Source organism: Silurus aristotelis (genome assembly GCF_946808225.1).
Source record: "Silurus aristotelis genome assembly, chromosome: 14".
Taxonomy (NCBI): Eukaryota; Metazoa; Chordata; class Actinopteri; order Siluriformes; family Siluridae; genus Silurus; species Silurus aristotelis.
In genome coordinates, this window is record NC_139587.1 from 22,007,159 (window position 1) to 22,030,836 (window position 23,678).

The 23,678-nt window shown below is 37.8% G+C and overlaps 2 protein-coding genes across 3 annotated transcripts; both read right to left on the reverse strand.

The window, feature by feature from the left end:
- Positions 1-3,644: 3,644 nt before the first annotated feature.
- On the reverse strand, positions 3,645-8,187 carry hic1l (hypermethylated in cancer 1 like). Of its 2 annotated transcripts, none has more exons than XM_083559920.1 (2): positions 8,054-8,187; positions 3,645-6,506 (listed from the first exon to the last, which is right to left on the reverse strand). In XM_083559920.1, the coding sequence occupies exon 2, from the start codon at positions 6,473-6,475 to the stop codon at positions 5,078-5,080; it is 1,398 nt and encodes a 465-aa protein (XP_083416046.1). In that variant the 5' UTR covers positions 6,476-6,506; positions 8,054-8,187; the 3' UTR covers positions 3,645-5,077. The 2 variants fall into 2 exon arrangements, with proteins under 2 accessions (XP_083416046.1, XP_083416045.1); XM_083559919.1 differs by having other exon boundaries at positions 7,860-8,096.
- A 947-nt stretch (positions 8,188-9,134) lies between these two features.
- LOC310736442 (FYVE, RhoGEF and PH domain-containing protein 6-like) lies at positions 9,135-22,630 on the reverse strand. Its single transcript, XM_083559939.1, has 21 exons — positions 22,233-22,630; positions 19,847-21,116; positions 19,248-19,365; positions 19,094-19,152; positions 18,971-19,001; positions 17,225-17,376; positions 16,885-17,041; positions 16,567-16,654; positions 15,638-15,688; positions 15,384-15,442; positions 15,204-15,275; positions 14,914-14,982; positions 13,688-13,771; positions 13,524-13,603; positions 13,140-13,245; positions 10,991-11,137; positions 10,778-10,886; positions 10,588-10,670; positions 10,318-10,446; positions 9,604-9,746; positions 9,135-9,498 (listed from the first exon to the last, which is right to left on the reverse strand). The coding sequence occupies exons 1-21, from the start codon at positions 22,246-22,248 to the stop codon at positions 9,462-9,464; spliced, it is 3,060 nt and encodes a 1,019-aa protein (XP_083416065.1). The 5' UTR covers positions 22,249-22,630; the 3' UTR covers positions 9,135-9,461.
- Between the last annotated feature and the right edge of the window lie 1,048 nt (positions 22,631-23,678).

Here is a 23,678-nt window from a genome sequence, read left to right on the forward strand (position 1 = left end):
ACACACTGGAGCGCGGGCGTGAGTGCAATGCCATTCATAAAGCTACAGTCATGCTTAGTAGGAATAATAATAATGCTACTACTACTGCTAATAATAATCATCACATCATCATCATCAACAACAGCAACAATAGTAATGATAATAAATATTAAGGTGTAGGTACTTGTATACACACCAGGGCCTGGGGTGTAACATTGCCACCTAAGAGCTCCAGGGTCCTGGTAAAACTTTCATCTCACATTACGTTCTAAAAGGAGTTCTGTCTGTGGTTCAGGGTTTACTCTGCACCCTCTGGCCTCCTCTCACTGCTCAGGATGGCTGGCTGGCTATGATTGCCAGCTTAGGTGTGAATGAGTGTGTTTGAGTGTGTGTGCATGGTGCCCTGCAAAGGACTAGCATTCCATCGACAAAGATAATTCACCCACCTTCAGATCCAGAATAAAGCGGTTACTGAAGATGAATTAAAGGATAGATTGCCTGTACTCTCAGTGACCACTTATATATAATCTCAGAGCTCTAAACTGTATCATTCCTTGTCACAGAAGTGGTTCCCTTATCTACTCTCTCTCTTTAATATGTTTTTCAATGGATGTAATGTGATTCTAGTTCACTTAAATAAAGATTAAAGTTTTATAATTGAACTGCAATTACGTATTAGAGTCAGACACACAACATGCAATTTCCAAAGTAACAGATACACACTAATGTGACACAAGTTGCACACTAGAGTACACAACGCTGGTGCCAAGAAGGGGTCGGTTTAATATACTGCTTAATAACATATGTTTAGCCTCTTTCTGATACTTGAATAGCTTTTAATGCTGTTAAACAAAATTCCTACCTAATCTGTAATTAATCAAAAATGGGCCTGTGTCTGTAAATTATTACAAAGGCTTTTTTAAATTAGATCTAAAAAGGATTTGATATGACTCAAGGTTTACCACACATTTTTATTTATGGCTCTTGGCACAGGCCCTCGTCCAGAGTGACAATTACCTAATTTATTGAACTGATAAGTTGAGGGTTAATACAGCAGTGGCAGCAGATACATTACTTAATATAGTCAAACCCACAGCCGTTGAAGTCTGTTACAAGATTAGTTAGGAAACTGCTGGGTTTCTGTTGGTAGAGAATAGTGTCTCTGTAGGCGCTAATGGGCAGGGTGATGGGAAAGAGAGGGATGTGAGCCCCCTGCTGGGCAAATGATTCACGCCTCTCCACAATAGCACAGGTACAGAGCTCAGATATACAGCACAACAGAAACTTGACTGATAGTAAACACTGAAACTGGTGGAATGTCTACTTATTGGGTTTTAGGATTAAAGCGTTAAATGATTTGCTACACGTTAGGCCTTGTTGTGAAAACTGTATAAATGATTTTGAGCAAGTGCTTTTTACCCAACAGCCAAATGACTGACTAAGTAATAAGAATTACATTTTAAACATCTGTAATGTCAATGCAATGTAAAGATCAAACATTTCCACAGAGGTCACCCTGATCATCTTACAAGTCTACATTAAATCCACGATTTTCCATTTCGGAAAGCCACTAGGGTGGCACTCCTACCCCGAGTGGGATTTCCCCAACCATAAATGCTGACACTACTGACTTCCTTTTCATTAAAAAGGTTGGAAGGAATAGTGTATGATGTTCATTGTTCATCACAAAAAAAAGACTCCACATGTTACGGATGTTACAAGTGATACAAGGAAGCTGCAAACTGACATTTGGCTAGTGGCCTAGTCTTTTAAAAACAGAACCTCATTTATTCCATCTTCGATGCTCCCAGTGGTGTGTGGACACGCAAAAAGGGATCCACATGACGAGCAGAGCTGCTGAGGCTGCAGAGATCAGTGAAGACACAATGCTCTACAGTAAACTGAACTATGGACTGACCCCTGATCAATAGTTGCTGGTTAATCTTTGTGAGATTAAGGACACTGTGTGTAATGCACACTCAGCTACAAATTGGCAGGTCACTGTAGAGGTGTGTGTCTCAGGGTTGGGTGGAGGGGTTCATGTCGTGGTTTTCTAGTTGAAAACTTGCTTTGTTTAATGACATCAAATGATGTTAAGCTATATGTCAGAACATGTTTCATGGTTTCATGTTTCATTATTGTTTTCAAAATTCTTCCCAGATGTCGTGAAATTGTCTATCAGCTGTCCCCAGGTTTTTAACTCCACAAACATACAACCAACCAACCAACCAAAACCCACAAATGAAATGCATAAATTGAAGAAAGCCAATCAGGATACAGAGGTATTTTGAGCTGCTTGTGAATCACATTCATAGATTACTCAGAAAGCTTCACCTCCAGCCTCAAATCCTGGACTGAATGTGTCATTTTGTTTTAAACGTATGGGCTATATTTGTCAGATAACTTCTACCTAATTTGCTGATTGCAATCATAAATATACACCCTACTAATGTTTATACAGAAAAACAATATACCAGTCTGAGTCAGGTAGAGCTACAGAATTTACTGACATGAGAAAAACCTGCCATCACCTAACTACTGCCATCTGCTGGAGATTTTTTGCTCTTACATTGAGTACATGAGCACAGCTACGCTGCATGCTCTAGAAGCATGTGACTCAACTTTCTGTCCCAGTATTGTTATTGACATTTGCAGATAAACCTTAATTTGCTGCAAAATGTGAAACAGTTACAAGTAAGTCATAATACTGTGATACTGGTAATTATATGCTTGTATGTAGCTTAAACAATTAATTAATTCAGCATTGGCCAGTAAAACTATAAAAACTAAACTTTAACTAAACTTAATTAAACTAAAAATGGGAATGAGACAGGAATACACCCTGGATGGGATACTAGTCAATCACATTCACACAACTAATGGCAATTTGCACAGACAATCCATGCCTTGGAGTGTTTTTGGGAGGTGAAAGGTAGCTGGAAAACCCAGAGGAATTCTTAACAGGCACTAAGAGCACATGGGAGCTTAGGATAGAAGCAATAAAGAATTTGCAGCAGTAATGCTTCCCTTTGCCTTTTCAAAAGGCAAAAAAAATTAATCAGAATCTACTGTTAATTGACTTGACTATATTCTTGTGTTCCATGTACACAGATTCAGTGTAACACAGTACCGCAGTATAAATAGATTCAATCTATATTATTTTTTCTAAAACTTTTCAAAATCCCTAAAAGACAAAATACAGAAAACACAATATTTTAAACAGCATTTAATTATAAGTATCATGTCAAGTACATTGTCATTCATATGTATCCATCCATTTTGTGAAAATGTGCTTTGGTATTCAACAGGTCACAATTCGTACTCTCTAAACAATGGGAATCGATGTTCTTTCCAAATGCATATGAAATTCACATTTTTTATTAACAAAATATACCACAAGTGTAAAGTTTACCACAGAACTGAGCTGCCGCGCCTAACGAAGGCATCTCGTGTTGGCTGAAAATAATGCTTCGGCGTTAATTAAATGTGGCAGTAGTGTTCAAACACTGAGGAAAGAAGCTGCAAAAATATCAGTAATCTGGTGCTTGGTGGTATAAAATACAGATGCGCCTGAAAGCAATCCCTGAGGTTTCCTGAGGAGAAAAGTCCAAGTTTGAGTCACAGTTACGGTTTCAGGTCCATCAATAAAAACAGAAATGTTCCTGCATATTTCTTTGCTTTCTTTCTTTTTCCTTTTTTTTTTTAAAAACACACAGCATCAAGGACAGCAACGTGTAAACACATACTGGGGTCGAAAAGGGGAGTAGAAGGGAGAAATGAAATCATGACAAAATGCTCTATTGGCCGGGTGTAACAGTAGTGGCCTTATTTCCCAAAATGAATAATTCTAATATACAAGTGTGCAAGTCTGAGGTACAGTGTGAGATTACGTGAGATTTGGTATAACACTTTAAAATGGCGACCAATAAGTATGTAAACATCAAAGAGGTGTGTGTTCTGAAACACAACAAGTGGGTAAACACCCTGGAGGAAAAAAGACAACCCCCCCCCGAAAAAAAAAAAAAAAAAAACATGAGGTAGATGACAAGTAACAGATAAGCACAATTTGTTGGAATGGAACAACACAGTAGAAGAGTACATCCAAAATATAAAGATATCACAAATGATTTCACACACACAAATCAAAGCCCCCAGTGTTATAACTGATCAAAGGATTCGAAGATTAAAACGCTCATGCTATAACAATCAAAACCCTGCAATCAATGAGCAACCAAGCAAATTCTTCCAAAAAAAACCAAAAAAAAAAAAAACACATTTACATCCATAGTCCTTTTGGTCTCAGGTCATCAATAGTTTTATAAATGTAAAAAGGATTTAAGCATGAAGAAAATCTAAAGGAAAGGACTTACATAAGCATTTTCATGGAATAAAGCCCACGGGGAGGGAGGGGCGCAGGAGGACTAACAAAAAAAACGGATATCTGTGATCGTACACATAAATTACACTTAAATACGTATATTGTAAGAATATAGATTTGGTTACAGTAATACAGTATTTGAATTATCTTTCAACATTCATTATTTCTTTGGAACTGTACACCACACATGCCCTAAATGCTTCATGAAACATCAGGTAACAACCCTTGTCCTGCTAATCCTTATAACAAACCCTATCTTGGATTACAATCTGTTCTCTTGCTGTAAAAACAGGCAGTGTGTTTTCCCTTTACTGATCATTACAGTTTATTTTTTTGGATTTATATCAGATGCCATGTTATTTCCCAGATATTGGGGCAAACTACAAACGGATCATTCTGTAGATAAACATAATCTCAAAGGGCATCTGAGGATTTTGGGAGGTTAGCTGAGGTAGCAATATTTGCACGTGTATTCAAGTAAACATGAGGTTTTGTTTTATCCGGATAAAGCGCATAAATCGATACGTTCTGCATGGGAAATGTAAGAACCAGGTATCACATTCAATTTTTCAAAATAGTACCACAGAAAACATTCCACAATTATTATTCAGTGAAGATTTGCTTATTGTAATGTCATGAGGTAACGTGGTTTTATTAGACCAGACTTGTTTAAGAAGCGTCGCTGATATTTGGTGCATGGCCTATTGCAACTTTTGAAGTCTAAGTTGGTGAGGTATGCATGCGCATGTGGCTGATGAGGTTTCTTTGTTGTGTAAACTTGCCCCCGCAGACGTGACACTCGTAGGGCTTCTCTCCCGAGTGGACACGCATGTGCTCGGTCAGGCGGTACTGCCTTGTGAAGCGCATGCCGCACTCCCCGCAGGCAAAAGGCTTCAGGCCAAGATGACTGCGCATGTGACGCGTCATGGTGCCACGCTGCGTGAACATTTTGCCGCAGATGTTGCAAGGGAACGGTCGCAGCGTGTCCAGCTCTTTGTACGGCTTTGCTGGGCTTTTTTCCATGACCTCTAGGTCTTCGTGCGGACCAATAGTAGGAGGATCTTCATCCCCTTCCTCTTTTACTCGGTCATGATTCACGTCTGCATCTGTGTGAGATTCAACATGGGTATTTAGGCTTTCTGAAGACGGGAATCCTTTTCCACACGGGATACAGACATAACTGTTGTCCTCCTGTGTATGTTCAAGGTAGGACTCCTGCCTGTACACAAAGTTTGGACTGGCACTGTTGGATCCTTCATTGTGCGGCTGCTCTTGGGAATTTTCTCCAACATGGTTTTGGTTCACGTGACTTCCAGCTTTGATCACAGGCATATAACCGTTGATGCCTTTTCTCCTGGAGCGTCCTCTAGAAGGCGTCCTTTTCCATTCTTGAGTTCCATCAAAAACACCCAGGCTTTTGGTCTTCTCCAGGGAGCCCTTTCTCTCCATACCTGACCGGGGAGCATTAGCAGTTGTCTTGGAAACAGAGGACTGAGTGTATTCTTGCACACTGCTGATGCCATTATGTACAGCACGGAGAGAAGAGCTCTTCTTGGTCAAATCCAGACCAAAGCTTTGCTTGCCGCCCGAGCTGAATTTGTTCTCGCCATTGTGTCTTTTCTTAGGAGGAACCATGTTTGCATATACCTCGATGTCAGACGAAGTGTCTTCTGCCTCCCGCTTGACCAAGTGTTTCGATGAATCTGAATAGGGCAGATTTTGAATGCGTTTAAAGCCCTTGCAAGACGTGTTGCTAGACTCCAGTTTGCTGGTACACATATTTGCCAGGTCATGGAGCTGGAGGTAGTTGGCGACAGTGAGAAAGGCGCTCAGATTCTGCACATGCTCTGTTCCCAGACTCTCCTCGCACAACTTGCCGGTGTAAATGAAGTCCAAAATTTTCTGGAACACGGCCGGCTCCACCAGCTCGGCATCGAGGTGGATGAGGTTATCGTGCAGCACAAGGGACTTAAAATAGCTGCTGGCAGCAGCGAGGACACTTTTATGAGCTCGAAACAATGCGTTATCCACCATAACAACAACGTCGCATAAGAAGCCCTTGGAGCGTTGCTGGTTGAGCTGCAGCAGCATTTGGGTGGCATAATTCGAGAGCTCCATCTCCTGCCCTTGATGTTTTTCATTGAGGTGACTACAAAAGAGAACAAATAAAATTGGTCAATTTTTATTTTATTTATTTATTTTACAAAATATTCACAATAGACTGACAACATGTGGAATGTCATATGTTAACTTGTGAGGTCAGACATGATACAGTGGTCTTGGAATACAGAGGGACAAGGTCACAACAATCCCAGCCTGTCATTGCTGAAATTTCAGTTTGTGACCTTACGATGAATAGCCCTGAGCCTGAACCACTGAAAATGATATACAGTCAGCTTCCTGAGTTCAAATCAGCTGCCCTGAAGACCTGAAGCAGAACTGAATAATACATGAACATATAATACTTATCTAAAGAGGGGGAAAAAAACACTTGCTTGCCTGACGCACCTTGAGCATTAGTATTACCCATTCAAAAAAGTAAATTGGGTGTAAATGTTATCTATTTAATCAAATCCATTTAGTCACATTAAGCATTTGATATCTCTCTCTCTCTCTCTCTCACACACACACACACACACACACACAAACACATACACATATATATATATACACATATACATACATACATAGGATTTCAATCCGCCTCACCGAAAAAATGCAACCAAATAAGACAAGAGGTCGAAATCTTACCAAGAAAGATAAACACAGATAAAAGAAAACCGATCGAGGTCTGAATAAGCTCTTCTTGCATTGGGCAGTAACCCAGTGGTCAATCCTCTGGGATAGTGATAAAAAAAGATTGTGAATATGAATCCTGGGGATTGCCACAGGTCCATGGTATCTATGGTACCTTTACTCCTAGATTGTTTGGGGTTTCCCTTTTGGAAAGAAGTGATAATGCATAAACAAATGCACGTAAACGAAGGAAAACAAGCGGGTGGGTTAGAAATCCTTATTTAATCATTTAGTGATTGACTTATAAAGCACCCCTCCCCCCCCCTTAATGATACCCCTAATGATACCCCTAATAATACATTAATAACCTTAATGTATAACACAGGAAAATAAAAAGAGAAAAATGTTAATCTAGGATCACTGATGCCGGCAATTAAAGGGTTGTTTGACCGAGTAATTCCGGATTTCGAAACTCGAAAGCAGCCTCCCATAGTGGGAATGCGTGCGTGTGTGTGTGTGTGTGTGTGTGTGTACCAGCGAATGCGGAACTGCGGGTTGTAAACACTAATCGCCTACAGGCACACAGCCACAATAGCAACACACTGCTACTACTGAGTTACGACATTTCTTAACGACATGAGCACTGCGGCGTCAAACACGGCATTGCGCTTTTATACGCTAAACGATAACAACGAAAGGAAATACACAAATAGAATTTAAAAAATAAAACCCCGAGGTGGTCGAACGAAGGAAAAAGCACTCCCACCTTGCCAGGCTGGTGAACGTAGGTGGCTGCTGCAGGAGGGGTCGCTCGCCTACACCGAGCGGAACGCATGAAAGCTGCCCGTCCTCACGGCCAAACTCACTTCCCTTCATTCAGAATCGCACTATACGGTCGCACTGAGAGTACGCTTCCCCCCCTAAATAAGCACAAACGCGAACACTGAATTTTATAAATACCTTTCGAACAAGGGCAGGGGTCCTCGCTTCTCGCGTCGTCATCAAAACGCCATCTTAGCAGGGTGTGACGTAGCGCGCTGTAACCCTTGACCCGATTGGATAGCGAGCCAGCTTACGGCACGCGCACGGCTGGTGGGGCGCTCTAAAGGGGCGGAGCTAGATTCTTATTTAAAAAAAAAAAAACGGGGCAGGCGGGGCGAAACAAAGCCCCACCCTAAAGCAGGAATCCTATATCAGACCCTGTACAGGCGACCAGACTTGTTCGTTTTTTCTCAACAGACAGACAGACAGACAGACAGACAGACAGACCTTTGGCATTACTTAGTACTGGTACACAGCAAAGAAATGCTAATCCCCATCCTTTTCAGTAGGACATTCGGACGAGCTATCTTCAGATAGAAAACTAATTAATAATAATTTAATATTTATAAAACAAATACAATAAAAATATATTATACAGTTAAACAATTAAAAAATTAGGCACATACACTATGTCCAAAGGTCTGTGGACACTGGACATTAATGCTACATATCATTTGCACTAAATTACAATAGTAATTATTTCTAGTAATAATGCTATTGTTATTTTAACTTATTGTCACAACACTAATTGTCAGCATTTTATATTAGTTTTTTTTAATGTTTAATGTTGTTTTATGTAACATCTTGGTACTGGGGTATGTTGTTTTGTTTCACTGTATACTGTACACTATATGTGGTTGGAATGACAAAATCCTACTTGACTTGACCTGAGATTTAGCCATAACCATTTAAATATTCTTTGTAGTCCCATACCTATGCCAATGTGCCATAGATTTAATGCAAAAACCTTCTGTGAATCTGGAAAAAAAATTGTGTCTAGAGTTGTTATTTATTTACTACTGTTGCATCATTTCAGTATATAAGCTTATCATGGATTCACAGTGATTAAATAGCATTATAGTAGATCTTCACCAGAGCCAACCCCTTCATCACAAGCACCTGAACTGGGTGAAGGTTCAGTGGTTGCACTGTCATGCAAAATAGGCTTATTTGATCTAGATATGTATGTTTAAAAAACCAAAAGCAGAGAGCCAACCAGTTCTATGAAAATAGACATTTATTTAGCACACAAAACCAATTTTATGGCCCAGACAATACATAGACTACAAATAGGCTTAGAGTTAAAAATACAAGGAAAATAAAGAGTTTTTGAACTATAAGGAATCCTTTATATATATTTGACAGTAGATTTATAACATCAATGTGAAAAAGTGTGTACTGAAAAACAGTCATTGTTAAACCAACATATCAAATTTTTTTATTACACACACGCCATATATACACACATACATATATAGTGTGATGATGTATGATTTGCCACAGGAACAGGGATCTGTGCTATTGTTTACAGTAGTAGTCGCACAGGCTATAAAACCATGGCTTCACGGAAAGCTTTTATCCACCTGTGTAAAAATAATAATAAAAAGAGTCACAAACTTTGTAGTAAACGAACATTTGATCTATAGCAATTCGTCATATTTACAGAGAAATTTAGGATGTAGACAGACCTGTTGTATGTACTGGGGTCTTCAACCTTGAAGATGTAGAAGATCTTGTTTTTGTGGAGCAGCTGAAACTGCTGAGCCGACTCAGGATCGTCTTGCGTGAGAGTGAAGCCGAGTAGCGGCAGGCTTTCTAAAGCCGCTACATCCTGCACGAGTGAAAAATAAGAAAAACAGGAGTACAGTGAATTATGAAAAGATGTGCTTAACGACAAATAAAGAAAGAAACTCTTAAAACCCTGTACCTAATTCTTTTCATCAACATCACAATTTTAACTGCTGCTCATATGGCTGCTGAACATGATCGGAGCAAATCATTAACTGCCCTCTTTCATATACATGAGTTCACAGACTTGATTGAATAACTAATGCTGCAGTAAATGCTCTATATCCACACTTGGCCATGATTAGAAAAAAGCAGTTACTCAAGATGAATGAATGAAGACAGCTGTGGTATTGATTAAGATAACCACTGGATTTTAGTAGTTGGCATGTTTTTTTTCCATCTGTTTATTACAAATTAAACAGTCTAAATAACCAAGCAGACACATGATTGCTTGGTATTGCTTAAAGATGGGTGAAAGAGGCATTTTGCCACCATTCCTCACCAAAAAAAAAAAGATTTTCACAGTCAGAAATAGTGAAAGGCTAGAAACCAACTATTTATATTCTTGAAAGTCACAAACACACACACACACAAAGCCTTATTGCCTCTTCTACCTCACTTGCGCCGTAAGTGTATAGCACTTTATCCTTGACGACGAACCACAGTCTCTTCCATTGTCTCTTACGGGCCTTCATTCTGTCCATATAACCACTCATGGATGAGCCGTCTGTGTTTGCTGAAACCTACAATAGGTTTTATACAACACGTTTGTGAGTAAAAGGATGACGAAAGGATTAAATAAACAAATAAGTGCTGCCAAGCTGTTGGATCATGAGTTTACAAATAATTAATAATCAAAATCCCTAGTTGGAAGTCAGAGGTACCTCTTTCAGGGCTGCTGGGATCTTCTTTTGCCTTCTAAAGTGAAACGCTTTGGGAGAAAGTGCACTAGCTAGTGCCTGGTTTCCTTTTAAATAAGTGACAAAAACAGATCGTCAGTGAAAATACAATGAATACAGTTCAGCAGAGCTTTTCAGAATGCTTTAATTGTTGCTTTAGGACTAGGTGTCAGACCTGAGCTGTTATGCTGCAGAATCTCAAAGCACTGGTCACAGACACGTGCGGGGCGATTCTTCAAATACTCCAAAGGATGCTTATTAACCGAACATGCCTGACATACCACCTAATAGACACACACAGACACACCGGAAATCGACCTTTATGTTGATCAAACTTAAAAGAAATCCTGTAAATCCTGCAAAGCCAGTTTGTTAAGCATCACCACACCCTTCCGCAGGCTCTGCAGTGATGCCTCCTCCAGGTCAGAGTGAACTCGCATGTGCAGACCATACACATTGTGGCTCGCAGGTCAGGGATCCATATAGGGGCCTTGGTTCCGAGCAGAGCTGCACTGTCCAAACTATCTCTGTCCCCCTTCAAGAAAAAAATCCAAATAACTGTATTAAATCATTAACAAAAAAAAAACCCTATGTGACCTTTTTTATGAGTGCATGTTAATAAGGATAATATAAAAAAAATATGTGGCAAATGGACAAAAGTGCAGAAACAAAAAGGGGGAACACTATACTCTTGTTTTAAGAAAGGTTCACAGGGCATCTGGTTTACACTACAGCAACAAATGCAGATGCGAGCAGACTATCAGATATTTCGGTTGAAATAGAACCAACTCTTTGATCAAATGTTAGGGGTGCAAACGAAAGTAATAATCGAGATGAAAAATGTCCAACACACATGCCAACTTAATTTTTTTAGACCACACCCACACCAGTTTTAACTCTGAATATGTAAACGAATATCTAGAGCACTTAACAGATACTGACACAGATAATGACACTGAGTTACACTCCTAGTGCACATCATGCCATCTCATTGGTATTTATCTTGAAGTAACAACAACTGCAGGGTCAAAAAACTAATTCAATCATGTCATTCCTGCTAGCTTGTGAGGGGAAGAAAACGAGTGATGCTAGTTCTGTTATATGGACATTTCAAAACTAAACAAAAGTAAAAATCGATCAAATTTCCACACCAAATCATGTCCTGTCAGTTGCACTAATGGGTCCTTAGTGCACATTTTCACTATTTGTTTTACAGGCTTCTTTTAATCGTTTTTTTTTTTTTTTTTTGTCTGTATCAGCTATGCTAACTACAGTGCTGTGTATGGTGTACTGTCATTCATCACCAATAACTGCTGTATCCTTCTTTTTTTTTTATGTATTTATTTATTTTTAACATGAACCAGAGGCTTTTTGTATGAAGCTGGTGGCAATTTAGGTAAGGTTACATGTATATTTAAGGCACATGCCCTCATCCAGAGCAACTTACAAAGCACTTGAGGTCTTCATAAATAAATATATTCTAATACTGGTTCAGGACATGCACTAAGAATACCAAATAATAGTTAAAAAGCATTTTTAATGCAAGAAGTGCTCATTTAAAAACCTCTTGAAGAGGCAAGTCTTTAAACATTGTATGAATCAGCCGTTCAGACATCACTTGGAAGTTCTCTCCACCACCTCAGTGCCTAAAAAGAGAAGAGTCTATTGTATGTCTTCCTTGTACCCTGAGAGATGGTGGGATCAGTATTAACCTTTATAATCCCAGGTTGAATTTGTTACTCTGCAACTGAGTTTGTTCAACTTGCCTTATGCACCAAGCCTCCAAAGCCTATCCTAGGAATACACCCTACATTAACATGAAATGTGAAGCAGGAATATAGGGAGCCACCAGCTAATTCTTAATATACAAGTCTAGCCGAAACAATAGCACATAGTTTGGGACACACCCTGTTTCCCTGGTTGTTTTGTATGCTGACTGGCCACAATAAATGTTCTTTAGAGAGATTTCACGGCTCACACTCTACTTAAGATGTAGATAAGTTTAAAATATAGATGAATTCACAGCTCTGCATCATTGCTATAGTTTATTGTCCATCAATCACCTAAAAATTAAATAAAATTTTTATGTAAATATATTATGTAAATATATCAATGCACCTATTTGGGAATCTCCACCATCATTCAATTTGCCAGCCACTTTGAAAAACATAGTAAATACATTCACTATGTTTAGCAAAGTAATGCTTCGAATTTCAGTCCCAAAGCATTTTTTGTCTCTCTAAATTCCTTTCTCCATCAAGATGTGTCATTAGGGAATCTTCCCTGATCCCTCCCTAGAGGGAAGAGCTATTCAAATGACCAACTGTGATCCATAGCGAATCAGCATAAAACCCTACTAACAAAAAAACAGAGTATGTCCCAAATCATATTGGCAATTGTTCTAAGTGTTCAAACTATGAAATCTAACAGCAGAGACAAAATAATTGTGACAAACCTATCAATGGTTACATTTTTGACTTTGGCCAGAGTGTACCTTAAAAGGCCATGGGATTAAAATACCATGAGTCACTGAGTACCTCTTCAGAACCTTTGCTTGAGGGGTGAAATGTGGTCATTTTCTTAGTGAAATCTTCAATGGCATTGGAGATTGCCTCAAGCCACTCGTCTCGACTTGCAGGGGAACTGAAAAGGTAGGGAAGAACAGAGAAAGGAACAGACAAACTAAAGCGCTCACTTATTCAGGAATGCAAATGTAAAACATACACCAATTTGCCTTTGTTCTCCACTGCACATCAGTACTGCGCTGCTAAACCGACTAAACACTTCAGAGTGTTATCAAAAAAAAAAGTAAATGCTGTTCTTGCTGTTATTGTATTTTTTTTTTTATTCATTCTAGTTTTGTGTTGTGTGTGTAATCTGGGCAGTACATGAAGTGGCTGGAGGATAACATAAATACTCACTTGGCAGACAGAATAAAAGAGCGCTCAACACTTTCAATGTTCAGCTCGTTCTGATATCCTTCCTGACTTGACTTACTGACCTAAAAAATATATATACCACCCATTCAAACACAAAGTCAAAAAAGGACCAGATGGAGGTGCAGTGGTCAATGGCTATCGCTCACCCTCATTCCAGACAAAGAGAGCTCATTATTTAGCCTGTATTGTCCTGGCTGGAGGGTTGTAGCATACAGCAGAGCATCATTGAACTGCCCAATAAAAAGAAAAATTTTAGTATTAATGAATATTACACTGTTTTTTAAGCTTCTTCATACTAAGCTTAAGCAAACTAGGATAGAAATCATTTAAAGTTCAGGCAAAAGCATTTTTGTAGATAAAATACAGAAATAAACACATATCTTTTAGATATATAATTATTGGCACCCTTGGTAAAGATGGGTAAAAAGGTTTTAGAAAATGTTAAATGTGATTAATGTCATACTGGAAATATTGCATTTAATTGATCCATTTTTTTCCATAAGCATTGCAACTCCTCAAAATTCTTATGAATTAAATGTAACCAAATCAAATGATCCCATTTTTACTTTACATTTTTAAGATCAAATTTAGTGAAAAACTCTCACAAACTGTGTTTTACTGAGGAATAAAAATGAGATGTTACAGGGGAACAATTCCTTTCATCATAGATCAACATGAGAAAGTTTGGTAAGAGGCTCAATGTTGTAATACAAGATAAATAGAGACTAGATATGCATCCAAACATGTTCACCTACTATTACTACAATCATTCAATGAACACAGACCTTTTTGAAGGTAGCTGGAAGAGGATAAAAGTGTAATTTGCCGCCATGTACAGTAAGGGGTGCAAAGTGATTTGGAAGGCAAAATTTTCTTCAACATTTACAAGATTAAGGAATCATTTTGGGATTGTTGGTTATTTAAAGTTTACAATTGAACACTGCTACAATACAAATCAAATATTTGGAAATTGTTTCCCTAGAAACCTTTGGCGGCAATTATCCAATGTGAATTTTATGTAAAAATGACAAAATTGGTTATACAAAAGATCCTTATGCTCAATGGTGGCGGATCTGTAATATTATAGGCCTATTTTTCCTCCAAACGCTGTGGAAAACTTGATAGCATAATACCTTATAATGGACCTCATAAAGTACCTGGAGATTTGAATAAAATCTGAGTGCCTCTAAAAAAGGAAGTTAGAAAATCCAAACATGGTTCAATGACCCCACAATCAGGCATTTGACACAGGGTTATGTACAATTTTTACCAAATAGAAAAAAACACGACAGCTTTACCTTTGCATCTTTTAGATAAATAATACATAAGCACTCACATATTTACAATTAAAAAATTCAAAGAAACCACTTACTAAGAAAAACATTCGAGGCTGCATAACTTTTCTAGATAGCTTCAGCAAGATACCCTCTTTCAAAAAGAGCTGCAAATAAAAATACAAAAGTTCAGTTTGTAGAAAAAAAATGTGTTTAAAGATTTCATGACTAAATACTGTAAAAGCAAAAGCAAATCAAGGCTTTATGATATGCATTTTTTAACCTATCTTCCTCTTTTTAAAACAAAGACTAGCAAACAGCCTATACTCATTAACATTATAATGGATGCCAGCATAACTTCCCTATAGAGCTACATGATGGTATTTACCCTGCCTGGCTTTACAATCTCATGGTTTCCAACCAGGCTGCATTGGACCTGCATCAGTTTGTGGAAGTTGTCCTGTGAAAAACAAGAAATGTCAAGTTTCTCTCATCTTTCAACTAATTAGAGTTAAAAGAAAGCATAATACGTTTCATAAATTCTCTAAGCAAGTAGTCATGGTCTTACCCCTCGCTTCATGGTCTCATTGGCATGGTGTGCCACTTCCTTTACTATACTGAGTGCGGCTACAAAAAACGTAGAAATGTGTTATCTAGAGCGAACAGGTTTAGTGATTTTTTTTTTTTCATCATATGACCCATGTCAGTGTTAATCCCAAGATTTTTTAGTTATACTGACAATACAGAAATGGATGTAATATAAAGAAATAATAATAATAATAATAATAATAATAATAATAATAAAAATAAAAATATTTTCACCTTCTGCATCTTTGTAATCTGGAGAGTCTTCATCAAGATTCTCAAAATATTCTAAGGGGAAAAAAAGGAAAACAGCACTATATGCAGGCAATTAAAAAAAGTAATACCATTAGCTCAAGACATTTTAAAGCATGTTTTTCAATGTCTTCAGTGAATGTATACAAATTCATTGCCTGGAGCAGATGTGTCAAACTCAAGGCCATTTAATTTAACCGAGGCAAATCTACAACTCGCTGTACTTACTACTTATCATTTTCATACCATCATCAATATTTTCACAATGTGTCTCATTCGTGAAACTCCAGTTTAAATGGAAGCCTTTTTGTTGATTTAAAAATTTGGAACCAGAAACCTTTTAGGTGTTGGTTTTTAGTGAAGCTCAGTGAAGGACTCTGAAAACAGGATATAAAGCCATACAAATATGTGAAAAAAAAAAAAAAAAAAAAAAACCCATGTTGAATGTAATGGCAAGGAAAATGGGATACTATGGATATTAATATTAGAGTAAAGAATGTTTTTTTTTGTTTAATTCAATTTTATAAAATGTTATCCGCTAAGCATGATAGAGTATATAGATGAATAGTATTTTTCAGGCTTTCTTTTTCCAAAAATTTCCTATTCTTCTTTCAGAGGTTGCATTACTGCTGTCAATCAGTAGAATAGATGATTTGTTAAAGAAATTATATCTGTAGATCATGGTCCCAGCTTGGTCCCAAACACTCTGATGTAGGCAGGGTGGTATTTGATCCTCACATTCCTGCTCTTTAGGATTTAGAAGTTTAATAGACAGGGACACAAACCTCGGAAACTACATGATGGTGCAATAAGGGAAAACACCTTTTCATCAAGATTTTTTTTTATTTATATTGCAGAAATTAGAAGTTCCAATACTTTGCAGCTGAAGCAATTTTTTAACTGTCATCTCTAACCTGTGAGAAGGAGCTGATACTGGGGAAGTCTCTGAACGGGCTTCAGCATGTAGTGTTTCAGGGCGAGATTTGCACAGCACGGACTGCTCTATATTAGAAAGAGAGAGGGAGACAGCAGTAATGACTGTGTCATGTCACATACGATGCAGGAATGCAGACATTCTAATGGCATTTTGTTCGTTAAAAAAATAGCAAGTGCAGCAAATAGTCACAGTTAAACAAAACTATCCACCCATTGACACACGCACAAAAAGTAGTCAAGATAGCAACTGAGGTTTGTGTGTTAGGAGGGAGAACAGGTTGAGTTGCTGTCATTACCTCGAATTCCAGAACAACCTTTGCAAAAGCTGGGCTCTTCCTGCACTGCTCCTCCAGTAGAGCCACATTCTTGTCGAACTTGCAAATGTAGCTGGAGTACATTTTCAAGTATGGACCTTTCTTCAAAAAGATATCTGCTATGCCTGTCTGATCATTCCTGATTCATCAAAATAAATCAATGAACTGGGTTAGCATGAAGAAAGTGGCTTTTGTTTTGTGTTTCGACTATAATAATAAATATAATCATTTAACTTAAGAGAAATATAAGAATATGACCCATGTCTCAAATTCTAGTGTTGGAAGAATCCAATTTAAAAAAAAAATGGTTTAGTTTCCATACCAGTGTGCCACACGATCCTCCAGCTCCCTCAGTAAATCCTGGTTGAGCTCATAAAGCTGTGGCAGTGAAAAAAGGATCTGATTGAGGTTCCTCTCATCAATCACATCTTTCCCAGCCAACAAAGAGGCATTCTTCACTGCATCCCGAAAACTCTGGACACACATATGGCCAAAAAAACCAAAATAATGTTCAAGCTTTTATATATTATATGTGTGGTTGCCTAAAAAAAATCCAGCAAATGTTGTGAGTAAATTCAGACCAAAAAATCTACATATATTACACATTGACATACCAAATAATGAAAATGTAAGAAGCCAAAATGGCCTGGAACTATTATTATTCATGTTTTTATAAAAATGTAATCTTAAAAGATAGAGACATGATGCTAAATGCAATTCATTAATTAATAAATCAATCGGTCCTAAAGATATTTAAAATGCTGACACGTGTCATTTCCTTCCACGCTAAATGTCTTGCGTGTTGTTAGAGTTACATAACAAACAGATTTTTATCTCATTAGTTTAGTTGGTAAACAGATATTAACTGTTAAAAAGTGCTTAAGTGACATTGAAACTGAATCTTTAGAAGCAATTTTCTCCCAGATTTTCACTTTTTGTTTTTTGGCATAACTACTTGTAAATACTTATCTAATAAATGACTAAAATACACACAAAAGAGAGATTTACTTAAAATGTCAGCGTTTTAGAATGTGTGAAAGGTTTTCCCACCACCTCCAAACATTCATTCAACAGCTAATATAAAACTGCTTTCAATTCTGAAAATAGTATGTGGTGGTGGAAAGTACCAAAACCTTTTCTACTACTATACTACAGCTAGTTTCATTTCATCATTACTATTCTAATAGGCTAGGCCAACAGGTTTACTATATTACTAAATGGAGTTGTAAAACAATCAAAATATACAAATAAACTATACCATAATCTCAATAAAATGTATTTTTATTTACAATGAAAAAAGTTCTTTCACATCAAGCTAATAATATGTAATGTTATTTTTTAACAAAGATGGCTATATTTAGCTAAACACAGCAGTGTGATTGTTTTTGCTATTGACACTACTGAGTGTGTTATTCAGGCAAAAAGTAAAAAGATATTTACATAATTAAATTAAATTTGAAGACTTTTTTTTATAGAATAAATTTAGTGTGAAAAACACCTTAATTTGGATTGTCTGTAAACTCAAAGGCTTTCTATTGTTTAATATGCATTTCTGTATTGATGTCACTAAGTGGATTGGAACATCAACTCATATTGAAATAAACAAGAATTGATTGTTGCTATACCCTTCAAGTCAAGAAGGGTATTTTTATTTACTTCCCCTTATGTACTTATTAAAGTAGGTGTGGACAGCATTTCTGTAGTTCCAAGGCGGGCTTAGTGCCAGAGAATACATAATTTTGGCTTTATGGGTGAAGATATTTCTGACAAGGCTATATAAGATAAGATATAAGATATTTCGTATTTTTCTTGACTGTTATAAGCTGCTGGAAAAATATTTACTCGTCAAGAAAGATTTTCCCCCAACACTAAAGTGTTATGTGCTTTGACCAAGTTGACAGAGAGGATTACAAACCCTGTGACCATCGAGTATTGTGAGACAAAAAGCGTAACACTGTAAGACTTACATCACCAGGAAATGATTTAAATATTCACAAACACGTTATATATAAAATACACGTGAATGTCTCAAGGAATATATTCAAGACTGAATAAAACAGATACTCACAATATGGAGAAGCTTCAACACGTCCACAAACCTGAGAGGGAAAATAAAACGAAATGAAGTAGGAAAGTATAAAAGCATTCGTCTAAATGAGGTTCAGGATCACTGATAAGCGTAAAGACTCACACTTTCTCTGAACTGACGATCTCTTTGGCAATGTGAGACAACTTACTCTTTTTGGAATCCTATAAAATGAAAGCCAGAATGAGCTTTTCAATATATAAAGACAACTGTTAGCAAATCTACAGCAAACATATAAAGACATAATATAATACAGTGCCTGATTCTGCCATTTGTTTGAACTGGTTGCCAGTTCTTCTTCATCCTCCTCTTCTGAGCTGCTTTCAAACACTTTTGCAGAGTGTGCATCATCTGAGTAGGTCTCATCATACGCATGGCTTTTGAAAAAACAAGAGAAAGGAGACTGGGTTTTTGGTGAGGATCACAAGTAAAATGAGAGCCCAGTGCTCAATATTTTTACAGACAGGCTTAGCTGAAAGAATAACGATTGGAAAAGTGAGAGAAGATTCAATACAATCTTAGAAACAACAGTTCCTTAAGGGATCTTGTATGGTGATGGTTCTACTTGAAACCATTTCTTCTTTCTGCTGTTATTTAAAATAATCTAAGGTTCTTAATAAAAACACACGTAGAAAATAAAGATTAAATATAAAATCTAACTAGTTTGTTAGCTTGTCCCTTTTGGGAAGCATTTTAAACATTGAAAACATCAAAATGGTTTTTTTTACTTTGCCTTCCTTAAAGGGGCAAAAATGGCTTTCTTTTTAAAAAATATTCAATGTGGAACCTGTTTAAAGAACTGATAATTCACTGGTCTTGCCATTTATTAATATTATTAATATTATTTATATTTCTCACCTCATATTATAATCTTGCCTTATCCTGGGGTTTTGTTGTATCCGTATCCCTGGGCTATAAACATTTCTATTTTCTTGTATATCTTCAGGTAGATGCCCATTTTCTACATCATCTCCATCCACACTAAGCTCAACAGCACCTTCATCATGCTGAATTTTGACATGATGTGTTCTGTATTGTGGTATTTGAATCTGGCTTTTGTTTTGGTTCCTGGTGATCTGCCAACCTTTGTCCATTGACTGCTCATCTTTGCTGCTGGTAATCTCTGGACCTTGTCCTCCCTTGGAGAATAGCTTGGGCAACTTTTTCATTGAGAATTCAAAGTCCTTTAATTTCTTGAAGGATGACTTCCTCTGGCCATCTGAATGATTCAGGTCTGCTTGGTTCAAAGACTTCACTTTAGGCTTCAAAGAAGTACCAGATTTCTTCCCTGGTGTGCTTTCCGGAGCGGTGGCGGTGGTTGGTACATCCAGGCATGTTTGTTGTTCTGGGGAAAGGGCTTTCCAGCGTGGATAAAACGCAGCCAGTTCATTTTGTGATTCCTGTCTACTTTTAGATTTCTTCTGTTTTTTTGGAGTTAGTCCTTCGTTGTAAACTTGAGCTAGTGTATGCTCTTTCACTGTTAAAGCTTTATATTTGGGCTTCACATATCCTCCTGACTCTTGTGAGGGTTTTGAGTTATTCTGCACGGGGATTGGTGAGGTCTTTTGAGCATGAAGTGGAACAGAGGAATCATTAATGGAGTGTCTACGCTGCGTGTTGTTAAATAGGATCGGCTCAGACTCGTCAGATTTAGGTTGCAATCCAGTTTGTGAAAAAACATTAGCAGCGTGAGGTTTGCTGGTTGCCTTTTTTTTAGAACTTACTGAACCATTTGTAAGATTGCCTTTCACAGTTTTGTGGCCCTGGCCATGGGTTACACGAGGAGTTTCCAGTTGCTCACCTGAAAACTCACGTACATTGTGAGGTGTGGTGGCTTGTGATAGACCTGAATAAATCTCAGGTTTGTACTTATTTTGGGAAGGCAGTAATCCTTGACCTCTTTCCAGTTGTTGAAAATGTGATTGATATTCACTAGTGAAAACAGAAACAGGTTTCCATTCTGCTGTAGGGGATTTAGAAAGACATAGCTGTGACACATTTGGAGATTTCACATTGTTTTTTGTTGGCTGGGAGCAGTCCAGGTTAGTTGCTTGGGGATTTGAGTTTTGTAGTGGTATATACTTTGGTTTAGGGGCTAAAGGTGGCTTCTCCACACTTGTTACAGGCCCTGAAAGCACAGATTAACAGATAGGAACTAAATTATACAAAGACAGAAATCAAGATGTAACTCAGAAAAACTAATACAGCTAGTAGGAAGCACATTCTTCATTTCCTTTAATTCTACTTTTAGAAAGCCACCATCAAATTTTTTAAAACATGGGGAAAAAAATCAAGTAACCCAGAGGAAACAGAGTGCACATGCACTCATTAGATCTATTCAGCCAATCATGTGGCACAATTTATAAAATCATGCTGCCACATGAATGGCTGATTGGATGAATGAATTGATCCCAATAAATTGAATGTATATTAATGGATAATGTAGTATGTAGCTGGAATGTTGTGTCGATGTAAATCTCAGGCTTTACCAACAATTTGCTACATAATGCAACAATGGCATTCATACGATAGCTAAAATTCAAATAAGATAATGAGTATGTGAATAACTTTATTTAGAATTTGGGGTGTTCATGTATAATTTGTGTATGATAAAGACCTTGGACTGTTTTAAAAGCATTACGAGTTTTAAGAAGAGAACATTCACATTATTTAGGCTGAATTTTAAAAAGGGTATTTTTTGTTGACAAACGAGTTGTATGTCTGTTCAATTGTATGTCTGTTGCATGGATTCATTTCAATTCATTCTGAATGGTAACACCTTTACTATACAATACTATAGTGTATTTAATCCACAACTGAGTAGTTGAGGGTTAGGGGCCTTGCTCAAGGGCCCAGTAATGGCAGCATAGTGCTGCTGGGAACTGAACTGATGACCTTAATCACTAAGCTACAACATATTTTACACTTGAAATAGTGGATTTAATATTTAATAAGACATTTATCCAAGCCAAACTTTCCATTCTTCTACACTGGCATGAGCTTTGTTTCACTTCCGGTCCAGACCAAATAAGGTGGTTTTGTTTGTTTGTTTGTTTTCCTTTCAATCAAAGCACCTCGGACTGTTCATGAAAATTAACCAGACGCTTAACTTTGAAATCACGGAAACAAAGCAGTGATTTCTGGTATTATTCATTAGAAATGTAATGGAAGTATTCTGCTTGATTATGGTTGTAATTTGACAGGTGAGATTACAGAAGTAATGATGTGGTTGGTCATCACTCACCTGGTCGCCTCTCCATGGCTCCGCTACCTTCTCTTCCTACTTCTCATTACTTCTCTCGGGTTTGTTTTAATCCCACACCAAGTTTATGCCAAAAGTTAAAAGATGATATCAATATTTTATATGAATCCAGTAGAAAAACTCAATACACGCCGGCTGTCTTCATGATGAAGTGAAAGCCGAATTCCCTAATCACAACAATCCACCTGGAAATTGCGCATTTTGCACGCAGCCGCACAAAATAATCCGAAATCCGATTATATACTGGCATATACCCATATATTCCCACTGGCGATGTTAAACATAATCAGATATTTCTCCAGTCAGTCGATCTCAGACGGACTCACTCCACATTACAGGTCCATCAATAACACCAACTTTCGATTGTGGGATTTGACACTGAATCACACTCGCCCGGTGGGGCAGGTGCACTAAAAAGAGACTCATTACTGCCTTCTGCTGGATTGATTTGGACATTGATTTTGGATTTTTATAAATACTGTATATAAACACGAGGGCCAACGATCGACACAGGAATTATTAGCCAACAAGGTACTGGTGGAAATTGGGCTACTGTTGGACGAAGATGTCTACAAAGACAGCAGGGAAAGGAGAAGTGTAGGAGAGTGGAGGTTAGGGTTGGTACATTAAATGTTGTTGAATGAGGAAAATGAGAGAGAGAGAATGGTGGATGATGTGGAGATGGTGAAGCAGGAAGTGGATAGGATTAGTAAGGAGGAACTGAGAGCTGTGATTAAGAGAATGAAGAGTGGAAAGTCGGTTGGACCAGATGACATAGCAGTAGAAGCATGGTGATGTTCAGGAGAGATGGCAGTGGAGTTTTTTAACAAAATTGTTAAACAAGATTTGAAGGTGAGATAATGCCTGAGGAATGGAGTGTGCTGGTACTGAACTTTAAGAATAAGGGAGATGTGCCGTCCTGCAGTAATTACAGGGGTATATACAAGTTTATCAGTCACACCATGAAGTTATGGGAAAGAGTAGTGGAAACCAGGCTGAAAGAAGAGGTGACCATCTGTGAGCAACAGTATGTTTTATGCCGAGGAAGAGCACTACGGACGCATTATTTGCTTTGAGAATGTTGATAGAGAAGTATGGAGAAGAAGGCGTTACATTGTGTGTTTGTGGATTTATAGAAAACCTACGACAGGGTGCCAAGAGAGTAGTTGTGGTATTGTATGAGGAAGTCATTTGTGTAAAAAAAAAAAAAATATGTGAGGGTGGTGCAAGACATGTATAAGGACAGTGTGACAGCAGTGAAGTAGGAAAGCAGTGTGCAGTAGGAAAGACAGACTGGTTTAAGGTGGAAGTTGAATTGCATCAAGGATCAGCTCTTAGCCCTTTCCTGTTTGCAGCGGTGATGGACAGGTTGAGGGACGAGGTCACACAGGAGTCTCCCTGGACTATGATGTTTGCGGATGATTGTCA

Excerpts from the sequence above, each read along its gene's own strand:
- hic1l (XM_083559919.1), bottom strand. The coding sequence starts at position 7,969 with ATGAAGGGAAGTGAGTTTGGCCGTGAGGACGGGCAGCTTTCATGCGTT. Across the intron at positions 6,507-7,859 it reads ACGTTCACCAGCCTGGCAAG|TCACCTCAATGAAAAACATC; the intron begins GTGGGAGTGCTT and ends TCTCTTTTGTAG.
- LOC310736442 (XM_083559939.1), bottom strand. Across the intron at positions 13,604-13,687 it reads TCTCTTTGTCTGGAATGAGG|GTCAGTAAGTCAAGTCAGGA; the intron begins GTGAGCGATAGC and ends TATATTTTTTAG. Across the intron at positions 13,246-13,523 it reads TCTTTTATTCTGTCTGCCAA|TTCCCCTGCAAGTCGAGACG; the intron begins GTGAGTATTTAT and ends CTACCTTTTCAG.